The sequence below is a fragment of the Sturnira hondurensis genome, unplaced genomic scaffold, assembly GCF_014824575.4.
Source record: "Sturnira hondurensis isolate 20B ecotype Veracruz unplaced genomic scaffold, ASM1482457v3 Scaffold0009516, whole genome shotgun sequence".
Lineage (NCBI taxonomy): Eukaryota > Metazoa > Chordata > Mammalia > Chiroptera > Phyllostomidae > Sturnira > Sturnira hondurensis.
This window is the reverse complement of record NW_028082147.1, coordinates 2,054,282-2,067,408: the sequence shown is the minus strand read 5'-3', so window position 1 is coordinate 2,067,408 and position 13,127 is coordinate 2,054,282. Positions and strand designations below refer to the sequence as shown.

The 13,127-nt window shown below is 58.1% G+C and overlaps 1 protein-coding gene across 1 annotated transcript in view; it reads left to right on the top strand.

Annotated features, from left to right (window-relative positions):
- The window catches only part of SDC3 (syndecan 3), a 33,264-nt gene extending 27,258 nt beyond the window's left edge, over positions 1-6,006 (top strand). Inside the window, exons 3-5 of the mRNA XM_037057221.1 lie at positions 1,361-1,974; positions 3,797-4,088; positions 4,945-6,006. Of these exons, the coding sequence (XP_036913116.1) occupies positions 1,361-1,974; positions 3,797-4,088; positions 4,945-5,111 (1,073 nt within the window). The 3' untranslated portion in view covers positions 5,112-6,006. The remainder of the gene's footprint in view (positions 1-1,360; positions 1,975-3,796; positions 4,089-4,944) is intronic.
- The last annotated feature ends 7,121 nt before the right edge of the window (positions 6,007-13,127 follow it).

Genomic DNA, 13,127 nt, shown 5'->3' with positions numbered 1-13,127 from the left:
TGCCTCCAGGGCCCTCCACGAGGTTGTGATCTCAGGGAACAGAAACCTGTGCTGGCTCACCTCAGTGGTGGCCCCGGGGGAGGGGAAGTCCGGCAGGGTAGCTCATGGACCTCAAGCACGAGAAGGGCCAGTCGGCCTTCTGCAGGGGGACTGGGGCCATATGGACTCCAGCCCAGGACTCCCTGCGGCTCTGTCTCTGTGTTGTGTGCACGGCTCAGGTCTCGGCACAGACCTGCGGCCTGCATTCTGGGGACACAGACATCCCTCAGTAACCCAGTCTGCAATCCTATTCCAAATGCTTGGAGGAACTGAGCCAGGCAGGTCCTCAGTGGAGACCACTTGCCTGGCTCAGCCCCTTTGGCCCAGTCAGCTGTGGCCAGGGCGGGCTTAGAGCAGTGATGGAAAGGGCGGGGTCTGAGGCTGGCGCTGGGAGTGGTGGGTGGGTTGTGTGAGTTTGAGTCCCAACTTGATTGCTTAATAGCTATGCCTCCTTTAGCCGCCTTCCCTCTCAGAGTCTCAGGAAGGCTTCGGTATAAACCATCAGGGCCTGGCACAGGGAGGGAGCTCGAAACGGGGCTGTGTGCTGAGATCGGAGCCCATGGGAGGACGGCAGGTCTGATGGGATGAGAGGAGGTCTGTGTGCCGCAGACCTGGCTGCTCACAGCCCCTTGCCTCTGCCTTCCCATGTTAGCCCACTTTTAAAGCCTCTCACGAGTTAGTTTTCATTCAGTTCATCTCTGATGGGCCATGTCTCTGCTCCAAACCTTCCGGGCTTCACTTCTCGGCCTGGTTCAGACGCACCAGGAGCTGATGCAGCTTCTCCCTTCCGGTCTCAGTTCCTCCCAAGTCCCTTCGCTTGACCCTCATGAGTCCCCCAGATTGCTCAAGCACTCCCTTGAGGAAGGCCTTCTTCCTCTTGCCCTCTGCCCGTGCCTCAGGGGCTCTGCACCCACTGCCTCTTCCCAGAATGTCCTTGCCCTCCCTGCGCCCCCAGCCCTCTAGTACGATCTGTGGCCCACAGGCCCTTAGTTATCCCTGCCTGGATTCAGCCAGTTAGAAGCCCCAGGCTGGGTGGGCGGGGATGGTCAGGGAAGACTTCCTAGACTAGGTGGCTCCCTAAAGGGACTGTTGGCTGGGCAGAGAGGAGTTGGGGATATTCACCGGCCATCAGCCAGCTGGTAACCTTGGGCCAGACTGTGCCCAAGGAGGAACCTTTCCTTCATCTTGTCCTGGGAAAGCTGTGCAAAGGGTGAGGATTGAGAGCCCTTCATCCTGGTGGCCACGGCCTCCCGGGGATCCTCATGCCCACACCCACACGGTTGCCCAGATCCCTAGCTCTCTCCTCTCCCCTGCCCCTCAGACTTCGAGCAGGAGTCAGGCATTGAGACGGCCATGCGGTTCAGCCCGGACGTGGCCCTGGCAGTGTCTACCACAGCTGCTGTGCTACCTACCGTGGATGTCCAGCCCGTGGGCACCCCGTTCGAAGAACTCCCCTCTGAGCATCCCACCCCAGAGCCAGCCACTAGCCTCCCAGGGGTGACGGAAGTCCCAGAAGAGCCCAGCCAGAGAGCCGCCACCATCTCCACTCCCGTGGCCACCACTGCTGCCACAACCACAGGAGCCCCAAGTGTGGCCTTGGTGCCGGCCACAGCGGCCACCACCGTTCCTAGCATCCCTGCGGCACCCCCTTCCACGGCCACCACTTCTGTCATAAGGACCACTGGTGTACGGAGGCTTCTTCCTCTTCCGCTGACCACGGCAGCCACAGTCCGGGCCACCACCCCAGAGGTGCCCTCCCCTCCCACCACGGTGGCTGTCTTGGACACAGAGGCCCCAACCCCCAGGCTGGTCAGTACAGCTACCTCCAGGCCAAGGGCCCTTCCCAGGCCAGCTACCACCCAGGAGCTTGACATCCCTGAGAAGAGCACCCTGCCCCTGGGGACCACGGCCCCTGGACCCACGGAGGTGGCTCAGGTAAGCAGGCTGGGAGACAGCAGGAAGTGAGGGCAGAGGAGGGTAGGTCAGGGTCCGGGCAGAGGCGAGGACTGGAAGGTTCTGGGGGTGAGCCAGTCAGGGACGGGCATGGCAGAGAGGCAGGGGCTGGAGGCCAGGGCTGGGCGAGTCACTGGGTGAGGATGGAGGCTGAGATGATGGGGACAGAAGAGAGACCAGGCTGGGTCTCAGGATGCTGGGAATGCACTGGGCGATGTGTGTGTTGGTGGGGGCAGGGCCGGGGCCCTGTGTGTTCTGGTTCAACAGCGCAGACTCGGGAGTCAGGGAGTCTGGGTGGGAGTTTTTCCACTGCCACTGTTCAGCCATGTGACTTCAGGGAGTCACCACTGTTTTCTATACCTTCTATAGAAAGGTATAGAAGGGTATCTTTCTATACCTTCGCCTATTTCTTCATCTGTGAAAAGGAGAAAATAGGAATGCAGATTAGCATTGAGAGAATTAAGTCCCCTGACATATTAGGATAATGCCTGGCAATAAATAGTGCAGAAATAAAAAGTTTTAGAATTATTATCATAATCATTGTTTTATTGCTATTAGTCTGAGAGGAACGCTAGTAGCTGGATGGCAGGTTCAGTTCTGTGTGCTTTACCTGTGCCGGGTCCTCTCCCCTCAAGCCCACCCCCTGGGGCGGCACTGTGATCCTCCTCTGACAGGCGGGGCCCCTTCCCCAGGCTGCGCAGCCAGCAGCGGCAGAGTCAGGGTGTGAACCTGGTAGCTGGCTCCAGAGTCCTGGGAGTGTGGGGTGGGGGGGTGCAGCGAGGGACTGAAGGGAGGAGGATGGGGATGTCAGCATGCTAGGAGGGATGGGACAAGGCGGTGGGAGGAGTAGCCGGGTCCTAGCTGGGCATGCTGGGCGAGGCGGGTCCCTGGTGACACCGACGGGGATATTAAAGCCCTTGGCAGCCAGCCCCACAGAGGAGGGCCCGCAGGCCCTAGAGCTGCCTTCGGGGCAGCGTCAGCACCCATGACTTCCCAGCTGGCCCAGCAGAGCAGGGAACCCCTCCTCTGAGCAGCCAGGCAGCCTGATGCTCTGCAAGTGCTTGGCTGAGCAGGAAGAGGAGACTGTGATGAGACCGAGGTCAGGTTGCTGACAGCCTCTGCACTCGGCCACTCAGCCCTGACACCAGGCCCACCCTCTGGACCCGTGTCCTGATCCCAGCTCTGGTCCTGCCCCCCATGGTGGAAGCCATCCAGATTCATGGTCACTGGGCTGGTTCCCTGGACATCTGCCCCCAAGGGGCATCGTCTTTGGAGTCGTGCTCTTGGACAGGCCTCCAGGCTGAGGAGTTCACCTGTGCCCCAGGCATGTGGACTGGGGACCAGACCTAAGTGTGTAAGAGCTGACCCAGCAGTGCCCTGACAGAAACTCGACAGGAATCTTCTTCCATGGCAGCCTGAGGGGGAAGTGATGGAGATGGGATGGGGACAGGATGTGGCCAGATGAGAACAGAGACAGCATAGTGCGTGGTCAAAAACACAGATGCTGGGATCGGATAGATCTGGATTTTAGTTCTGCTTCTACCACTTACTAGCTGGGTGTCCTTGGGCAAGTTACCTAACCTCTCTGAGCCTGTTTCTTTTTTTGTATGTTGGACATTACAACAATGCCTTCGCAGAGATGTTGTGAAGGTAAAACGTCCATGTGTGCTTAGCACAGTGCCTTGCACATAGCGAGTGCTTGGTAAGCACTAGCCCACAGGGGCTGTGTGTATGTGTGTGTGGCTGCCCCGTGGCCGGGGTATACTGGTGCCCAGGGCCTGGGCTCATGCCATCCTCCCCACAGACCCCGACTCCAGAGTCCTTCCTGACCACGATCCGGGATGAGCCAGAGGTACCAGTGAGTGGGGGGCCCAGCGGGGACTTTGAGCTGCCGGAGGAAGAGACCACACAGCCAGACACAGCCAATGAGGTGGTGGCAGTGGGTGGGGCTGCGGCTAAGCCGTCGCCTCCACCTGGGACACTGCCCAAGGGCGCTCGCCCAGGCCCTGGCCTCCTGGACAATGCCATCGAGTCGGGCAGTTCAGCGGCTCAGCTGCCACAGAAGAGCATCCTGGAGCGGAAGGAGGTGCTTGTAGGTGAGGCTTGGGCCCAGGGGAACGCGGGGTGGGGCAGCTGGTCTGGCCTCAGTTTGCCCTGGGGGGATGCAGGGTGTGAGTTTCCTGGGAGCCTAGTTTCCCAGAGTGGCCCCCTCTGGTGTGTCCCTGGACCATCATCGCTCATCCTGGAGCCTGACATGCACTTCCTGTTACCTCCAGCACTTTCCTCAGCACCCCCCCCCCCGATCCCCCTTCAGACTCTGCCCTTGACCCCTGCTTTCTTGGGCCTTGCTCGTTGACCCCTTCCAGACCTCGCCCTCTGGGTCCCAATTTCTGAGTCCTTTCTTTGGCCTGATTGGCCCACCCTTGAGCCCAGGCACGGAGGACCTGCCCTGGCTGTTTCCTGCAGTCTGGACTCGGGCCCACCACCCTGCTTCCCACCCAGGGTGGCCATGAGTGGGGTGGGCCCTCCACCTCCCGAGGCTCCTTTTCCATCATCTGTAGGGTGGAGTTAACCAGCTTGCTTTAGTCAGTTCTCTGCATGTCTGTTCGTGCGTTAACTCCTGTGGCTGGGATGGGTCACAGTTCAGGTGGCAGAGTTTTTCTTTCCCAATGGCATGTAAAATAGCTGGATGGGGACCATGGCACTAGCCTTGAGCTGCATGAGGCTTCCACGGGCTAGCGTGTGTGAGGTGACTGGAGCTGACCAGGCTGCAGTGGGGGCTGTAAATGGAAGTGGTCAGAGTCGACTCCAACTCCAATTTACCAGCCCCGACCCCCGACCCCCAGGGCCCTGACCCCTCTCCCCAGGCCTTCCTCTGGCCTCTAAACCATACACCCCCGCCCACCCCGGCCCACTCCCCTGGGCCGTGACCTCTGCCCTCTTCCTCCACAGCCGTGATTGTGGGCGGGGTGGTGGGCGCCCTCTTCGCCGCCTTCCTGGTCACCCTGCTCATCTACCGCATGAAGAAGAAGGACGAGGGCAGCTACACGCTGGAGGAGCCCAAGCAGGCGAGCGTCACGTACCAGAAGCCTGACAAGCAGGAGGAGTTCTATGCCTAGCGGAGCCTCAGTGCCTCCCAGAGCCTCAGCGTCGCCCCTCCACCCAGTCCCTGGCCCGTCCCACCAGCCCTGGCCTGGGGAGCGGGCCCGGGAGGGAGCCCGGCCCCAGCTCCTCTCCGCCCAGCCTCCCGAGGTCTGCCCAGACTGCCAGCCTCACCCGGATCTTCCCCAAGGCACAGGGGGCACTGCCGTCGGCCCTGGACTGTGCCTTTACGAGCTCATCTCTTGTCCTCCGCCAGCCTGGGGCTTCAGGACCTCATGTCAGATGGACGGGAGGAAAGAAGCTCCTGAGTGGCTGTGGGAAGAAAGGGTGGGGCTGGAGATGGGCTCGAATGCCAGCCGGGCCCCACGGGCTAGCCAAGGTCTTCTTTTAAGGGCAGAGGGGCACTCAGGCTGGTTCCCAGGATAAGCATTTACAAGCTCAGCCTTGAAATCGAGACACTGCCACCTCTTGCTTCTGTCCCAGGCCCCTCTCCCCAGGTGAGAGCGTGTCCCTTGCCGCCTGGCATGACCGGGGCTGTGGGGTCGCTCTCCCCTCACCCGGCCCATTGCACCTGCACCTGGAGGTTTCACCTCTTTCCCGTCTGCCCCTGAGGACGTGGCTTCCTAAGAGTGTCCCGGCAGCCATGGGTGAGGAGGGCTGGCTGGGCTGCTCGGACCTCCCTCCTGCCAGTGGACTTGGCACAGACAATGTCCCCCACAAGGTCACGTATATTGTCACGCCCAAAGACAAAAGCATGAAATGACAAAATCGTGGGCAGTCCTGACCACCCTGCCAGTCCAGACATGTCACAGACTCGCACATTCTCCCAAAGGTGTTTCTTCTCATGCGTTTCTCATGCACCTTCAAATGCTCATAACAATGCAAGTCACAAGCCATTGTCACCCAGTGACAACAGCGTGGCCTGCTTCCCTCACCGTCTGCCCCTTCCACACACGCACACAGTCTGGCACCACGTTCTCTGGCTTTCAGGCTCAGTGGGAAGGGTGGGACCAAGCCAGTACAGTCAGCCCATATTGGGTCCTCTGAGTCACCCTGTCACGGTCAGCCCCTCACCATAGCGCCCCCACCGCCAACCACATGGCCACTGACCCCTGTGTGTCAGACACAACTCCACGTGGGTGCAGTCCCACCCCACAGGACCCATGCTCACACTGGAGGAGACAGGTGGGCACTTCCCGGTCAGTGTAGTGTGGGAGGGCGCTGCCTCGGAGCACTGCACACCCCTCCCCTGCCCCCCCCATTCTCTTTCTGTAGCCCGAGGGGTTGGTTTGGGGCCAGTTCCCCGCTAGGGGGGAGCCTTGCTGAGGAAGGCAGGCTGGTTCCTGGAATTTGGCCTCGGGCTGGGGAGGGGGCTTGGATTTCCCAGGACCAAAGGCCACAGGTGGGGAGGGAGCCTGTGCTCCGGCACCCGGTCTCCCACACCCCCTCCTGCTCTGAGCTAGGGGCTGACTCTGCCTCCCAGGACACAAGTCTCCAAAGTGCCTGTGAGGGTGGGCCCTGCCGCCCGGGCCCTCTGCACCCTCTCCCCTTGGCCTTGCCAGGCCCACCTCAGCCCCACCCTGGGGTCCTCCCTGGGCCTTCCCCGTGGACACCTTGCCCGTTTCCTTGGCCAACAACCTGGTGGTTCTGGCTGCAGCTGGAAGCAGCCCATCCAGACGCACCACCAGGCCGAGGGCTGAGAGCAGGTGGGGGCAGGGGTGCCACAGGCCCCCCCAGCTTGCCCCCACTCCTTTACCCTGTAAGCAAGGCTACTTCTGTGGCTATTTTAAATGTGGGGTCACAAATCTCCTTTAGGGAGGGTGCACTCAGCGGGGGTGCTTAGAGCCCCAAGACGTGCTCAGTAGCTGGCTGGTGCTCACGCCCCACCCCTCACCTCCAACCCAGATTAAAGTCAGGAACCTAGGTTTTATTTCTGTTCCCTTTTCAAGATGTGCTGGCGACAGACTTTTGCTGGGTGAGGGGTGGGGGATGCCTGAGGCAGTGAGGGCCAGGTTCCAGGGCCTTCCACCATCTTCCTTTCAGCCTGGGGCTCCATCTCAGACTCTCAAATGCCTCAGCAGGGCCCGGAGGCTTGTGAGGAATCCAGCTGGTCCCAGCCTTTGGAGGGGGGGGCAGGAATGGGGAGAGGCATCCTGGGCCTACAAATTGTTGAAGGTGGTCTGGCCTCAGTCACCTCTGGAGCTGAAGGGCTGGGGCATGGGGGTTGGAGAACACCAAAATCCCAGCCGTCCTCTCCCCTGAGCCCTGGTGGGCTGCTGTTTGGAGCAGCAGCTCTGGTGAGAACGCCTAGGCAGGCCGAGGCTGAGAAACCAGAGAGGACCTGGGCCCCACTGGGAAGCCCAGGGGTGCTGGGACTGTGTCAGACCTCTGGTGGGGGGTGGGGTCCAGCACAGGATGCACAACTCGGATTTAGGCTGCCTGGAGTGGCCTGCGTGGGTCCGGCCTGGCTTCCAACTTGGGGCTTTGCCTCCAGGAACCAGTCTCTTCTCTGTGTCCTTAGCCTCTGAGAGAAGAGGCCAAGGCCCTCATTCATGGAGCCCTGGACCCAAGACAAATGTCCAGGCTTTATCCTTACGAAGTTTAGCGGTCTGGCCAGCCCTAGTTGGGCAAGGCAATCCAAGAGAGAGGTCGGTTCAAAGGGTGAGCTGGAGCTCTCCTAGGTGCAATGTAGGTACAGGGCCTGCCCAAATAGACCCCCAGGTGTGCCCATGCTCCTGGGGTTGGATGGGGGGGTCAGTCGGGCCCTGGCATTTTTTGGAAGCATGGCTGATGCCAAAGGAGAGGGGGTTTGTGTGAACCAAGAGCCTCTAGGGCCTAGGCTGCCGGGGAGCACAAAGGCAGGCTGGGAGTTGCAGGTTGGGCCCACGCCCAGTTGTGATTTCTAGAGCCAGGCCCTGTCTCCCCAGGGTGCCAGAAGGGGGTACCTCTTCTGAAAGGCTGGGCCTGGAAGATCTCTGGGCAGTGGCCTGGGGAGCTCAGGCTGGGACCCCCTGGGGTTGGCAAGTCACCTGTCCAAAGCCCCTGGGCACGGGGAGTAAGCCCATCTCGGGCTCTCTGACAGCCACCACCCCGGACTTGCTTCCCCAGGCCTCCTGCCTGTAAATAGAAGCTCTAAGCTGTACAGATTTACACAGATGCTGAGACCAGACTCTGGCATTGCTGTCTAAGGGCTGACGGCCCCAGCACCCCCTGGGTACCCATCTGGCAGCTCGGTGCGCCTGGCCCCAGCGTGGTGAATGCATGTAAATATTTTTTGTAGGCAGTGTGGCTCCAGAGAGCCCCCTGAAGACAGTGTCCCCTCCTGTGCGTCCTTTCTCCTGTACAGAGCCCTCCAAGAACCTGTCCTGAGGCAGGCGGGAATTTGTCCTCTGCCCCAGGCTTTCCCTGGCCCCTCTCCCCATAAGCTGTTTATTAACCACACCTGTCCTGAGTTCATGGCCAAAACTATGTGGAGGGAAGAGACTGGAAAACGACCAAGGCACCTGTTGGGGGTGCTCATCTGTCCCAGAAGGAACTGTTGGGGTTTTTTGTTTGTTTTGCTTTGTTGTTTTTTTTTTTAACACTTCCCGTGCTGTGCCCATTTATAAGAGGAAATAAAATTAAGCTAAAATGATGTACTGTAGCCAGAGTGTGAGCTAAATACAGAGGTCATGGAGGGAGGGGTGCCCATGGTCCCCCTTGGACCTCAGCCACCTTGGGCTTTAAAAGAAATCGAGGATCAAGCAAGGAGAATGGACCAGCAGCCCCCTGCGGGAACCATTATGCTAAATTGGCCGTTGTGAGAGAGTCTGGAAACCACAGAGCAAGGCTGTGGCTGGGCCAGGGTGGGGCTGTGGTGGTGCTGGCGGCCCTGTGGTCCACCCCCAGGGGAAGGACCATGGTTTCAGGCCACAAAGAGTGAATGGGGACCATAGGATATTGGAGTCGGACTGGTGAGTGGGATGGCTCCAGGGTCTGATCCGCCTGGGTTCAGGCCCAGGGGACCTTTCCTCACCGACTGTGGAGAAGCTCCTTGGCCTCTCCAGGCCTCGGCTTTCCTGCCTGGTGGGACAGGAATGAACAACGTCCCGCAGATGGAACGTGGAAGGATTACAGGAGGCAGAATGTGGAGCACAGTGCTGGGCACAGCCAACCTCGGCTCATGGGGTCTTGGGTGATGGCACTGGAACGGAGTTCTGTGCCTGCAACCACAGACCGACCCCTGGGATGGCAGGGGTGGGCGGTGGGGGGCACTTCTGAGGGAGGGAACCCTGGGCCCCTTGGTGGAAGTCCCTTCTCCAGGGCCTCAGTGGGGCTGTCCTTGCACTCTGGTGACTGGCCTGATGCACCTTGGGACCAGTGGGTCACTCGTCCTGTGAGAAGTCCTTCCCTCCCTCCCATGTCTCCCTCCTTCAGTCCTTCTCTGGGCACGCATGTGGCTCCGAGCCCTTGCCACGAGCCAGCCCCTCAGTGTGAGTGTCTCCATCACAAACTCCCCTCCTCTGAGGGTGACCTTTCCATGTCCCACCAATACTTTCTCTAGAAATTTAGCCTTGAAATAGGTCCCACTCACACAGGGTCCCAATGGTTCTGCGGTGGATTGGGGTCTAAGGCCCCTGGATTTGGTACAAGATCCTCCCCTCCCCCTCTCCCTCCCTCCACGAAAGTTTCTTTTTGAGTTCCCACCCTGTGCTTGGGACTAGATGGTCAGAGGTCGCCAAGAGAGCCCAGCCCCTGCCCTCGGAGCACTCACCGTCGGTTGGAGAGACGGGCAGTAGCCGGAGTCTCATGGCTCTGGTGAGCTGGTCAGCCACCACCTCCAGCCCCTCTCTGCCGGGCAGTCCAGGGATGGGGTCTCACAATGGGACTCCGGGCAACCTGCCCTCTAGAGTCGCAGTCTGCACAGCCGGAAACTGGGGTGAAGGGGCCAGCTCTGACACCTTGGGGGCCTCATGGAGGACTGGGCCCGACTTAGGAACCTGCTCTGATGTGAGGGGTGGCCTTGCTGCCATTCAAGTCCCACTTCTCGACATGACCCCTCGTCCAGGGAGCTTTTGGAAGGTAATTCTGCCCTCCTCTGAGTTCCTGGGAAGAGCATGATCTTGGAGTCAAGTGGGCCCAGCTGTGTGCGCTTGGGCTCAATGTCCCACCTTTGTGAGCCTCAGTTCCCTCACATGCAAATGTGGACAATAAGGTGGATATTTGGGGGCTCTTGTGAGGATTAAATGAGATAGTACATTGTAGCAACCAGCGAAGTTTGGCCTGTGTCACAGCCTGCAGCTCAACTGAAATCCCCCTCTTCGTAGCACCTGTCTTTCCTCAGGCAAACCCGTATTCAGATCCCAGCTCTGCCGCTGACCGGCTCCGTGACCGTAGGTGAATCACTCCAACTCTCGGTGCTCAGTCTCCGCACCTGTGAAATGGGAACACTTGTGCCTGCCTCACATGCACAGTGCTCCGAACGGTGCCTGGCCTCGAGTAGGAACTGTGTCAGTTTGGGTCATTATTAGTGGTGCTGGTGTTATCATCTTTGTTACCATTATTTGCAGGGCCCGGCATTGTCCCCGCTGAGTGAGTAAATGACACTGGGTCCGAGCGGACATCAAAATACGGTGTTGGCTCTGGTAGGAACTCTGCCTTAGGCTTGCTCGAGCTGAGGCTGGGCCTGGAAGCCGTGCATTCGGGCTGCAGGGCTGCGCTGGGCACTGCCAGGGAGAGCGTTTCCCTCTGGGCCCCTGGGCCCAAGGGATGAGCAGCAAAGCAGAGGGGGAAGGACGAAGAATAGCTGATTGTTCCCTGTAGAGGTCACAGCCGCCTGCTGGAGCTGTCCCGGGAACAGAGCAGAGCGTGCTCAGCCTCCGAGGACCACCCACTCTGTCTCTGCCCGGCCGGGGTGGGGGTGGGAGGGCAGACCAGAGGTCCAGCTTGACCCCCACCAGACCTGTGCGCCTTATCCACAGGCAGCAAAAAAGGAGGCAGGGCTGCCAAAGCCATGTGGTGAGGTGCCCACTGTGCCAGGCACCCCTGGGGGGGGTCTTCTCATGTATGTGTTTCCTTTTAGCCTCATGCAGACCTGGGTTTTTTGAAAGTGAAGAAACTGAGGCTCAGAGAGCAGAAATGTGAAGCCGTGAAGCTGTGAAATGGGAGCAGTGGGATTCAAACCTGGGTCTTTGCCTGAAGTCGAAGTTCTTTTAGTCCCATCATGCCATCTCCTCCCTCTCATGTTAGGGAGCTGTGTGAGCATGGGAAGGTTCCTAAGCTTCTCTGAACCTCATTTATATCATCAGAAAAGCAAAAGCAACAGGGAACTGAAAGGCTGCAGAAATACATTCACAGAGGACCTTGGCGGGTGCCTTCCATGTCAGCACCCATTGCCAGGTACCATGTCATTTAATTCTTGGAGAGAATGATTCCTGCCTTTTACAGACAAAAACATACCCTGTGAGCAAACTCTGCCCTGCGGACGCTTCCATAGGACAGCCAGTTTCTTCAATGAATAAATTACAAGTAAACAACAACAAAAAAGAAGTGGAGAGGGAATTTACAGACACGCTTCAAAGGCATGTCAGCTAATCCATGTACTAATTATGGGACAAGTGGAAACTAAACGTTGAGTGAATATTTCTGATAAAGGAGCCATTGTTAATGTTTTTTGAGCTGTCATAATGGCCCTGCAGTCACAGTCTTTAAAAAGGGTCGTTATCTTTGTAGCAACTGAAATCTTTGTGGATGAAGCGACAGCACGTCTGGGATTGGCTTACAAACGGCCAGGGAGGAGTAGGTGGGAGAACAGGAAAAAAGATGGGACTTGAGCTCATAATTGCAGAAGCTGAGTAACCGGCACATAAGGGTGCATTACATTATTCTCTCCACTCAAGTTAAATTTTAAATTCACCGCATTAAAATGTTAAAACCCAAAACAGAAACAAAGGAAACGGACTCCCAGAGGGGCGCAGGAAGTGCCGGGGGTTGCCCTCCCGGAGATGCAGAGCTGGGGTTTCTGACCCCAAGCCCGGTCCCCTGCCCCTTGCCCCATCCCCACTCTGGCCTCCTGCAGCGTCATATTTTCCCCGGCTTCGTGTCACCCCCTTCCGGATGGCCAGCTCTCTCACGCGGCCCACCCCCAGCCCTTCACAGACACCCTCTCCTGCGTGGCTCTGAGGGAAGAATGCATATGACACTGTGCTGAAGGACGTGGTGTCAGTGACCGTCCGCCCCCAGAGGTGTTTGTCTTCTGCCAGAGAGAGTAACAGACACGGCCCCGCCCCCTCGGGCTGCAAGTCTCAGCTCACAGAGCACGTCCCAGGGATTCTTGGTCTTGCTTACTGTTCACAGCAGAACTGGGAGGTAGGGTGGTTGGGGTGACTCTTCTGACTCTGAAGGACATTGGATTTGGTCATTTCCCCCCATTTTCAAGCCTCTGGCCAAGTCCAGTCCTTTATCATGCCTTGCTGGAGATACTGACATAGACTTCCAGCCTCCAGAACTGTGAGAAAATAAATTTCTTGTTTAAGCCAGTAAATCTAGTTGTATTTGGTTATGAGAGTCCAAGCAGACTGATACACTTAAGTTTTACGAAAACCATGAGAGGTAGTAGGTACTCTTATTACTCTTGTTTGCAGATGGGGAAACTGAGGCATAGAGATTCTAAGGAGACTGAAGTTTTGGGTAAGAAAACTGTACAGTTGCAAGATGGAGGCACAGGTAGACACACTGTGCCTCCTCACAAAACCAAAAGAAGGACAACAACAAATTTAAAAACAAAAAACAACCAGAACTGCCATAAAATTGAACTGTATGGAAGTCTAACAACCAAGGAGTTAAAGAAGAAACATTCATCCAGACCAGTAGGAGAAGCAGAGACTGACAGCCAGGGCAGAGAGGATTCATGGCAAGGCGTTGGACAGGGTGGTCCCACAATTGCATAAACTGGGAGGAACAACTGGGGAGCAAGACAGACCTCACAACTCAGGGTTTCAGCAAAGGGAAATAAAGCCTCAAAACCTCTGACTGTAAAAATCTGTGGGGGTTGC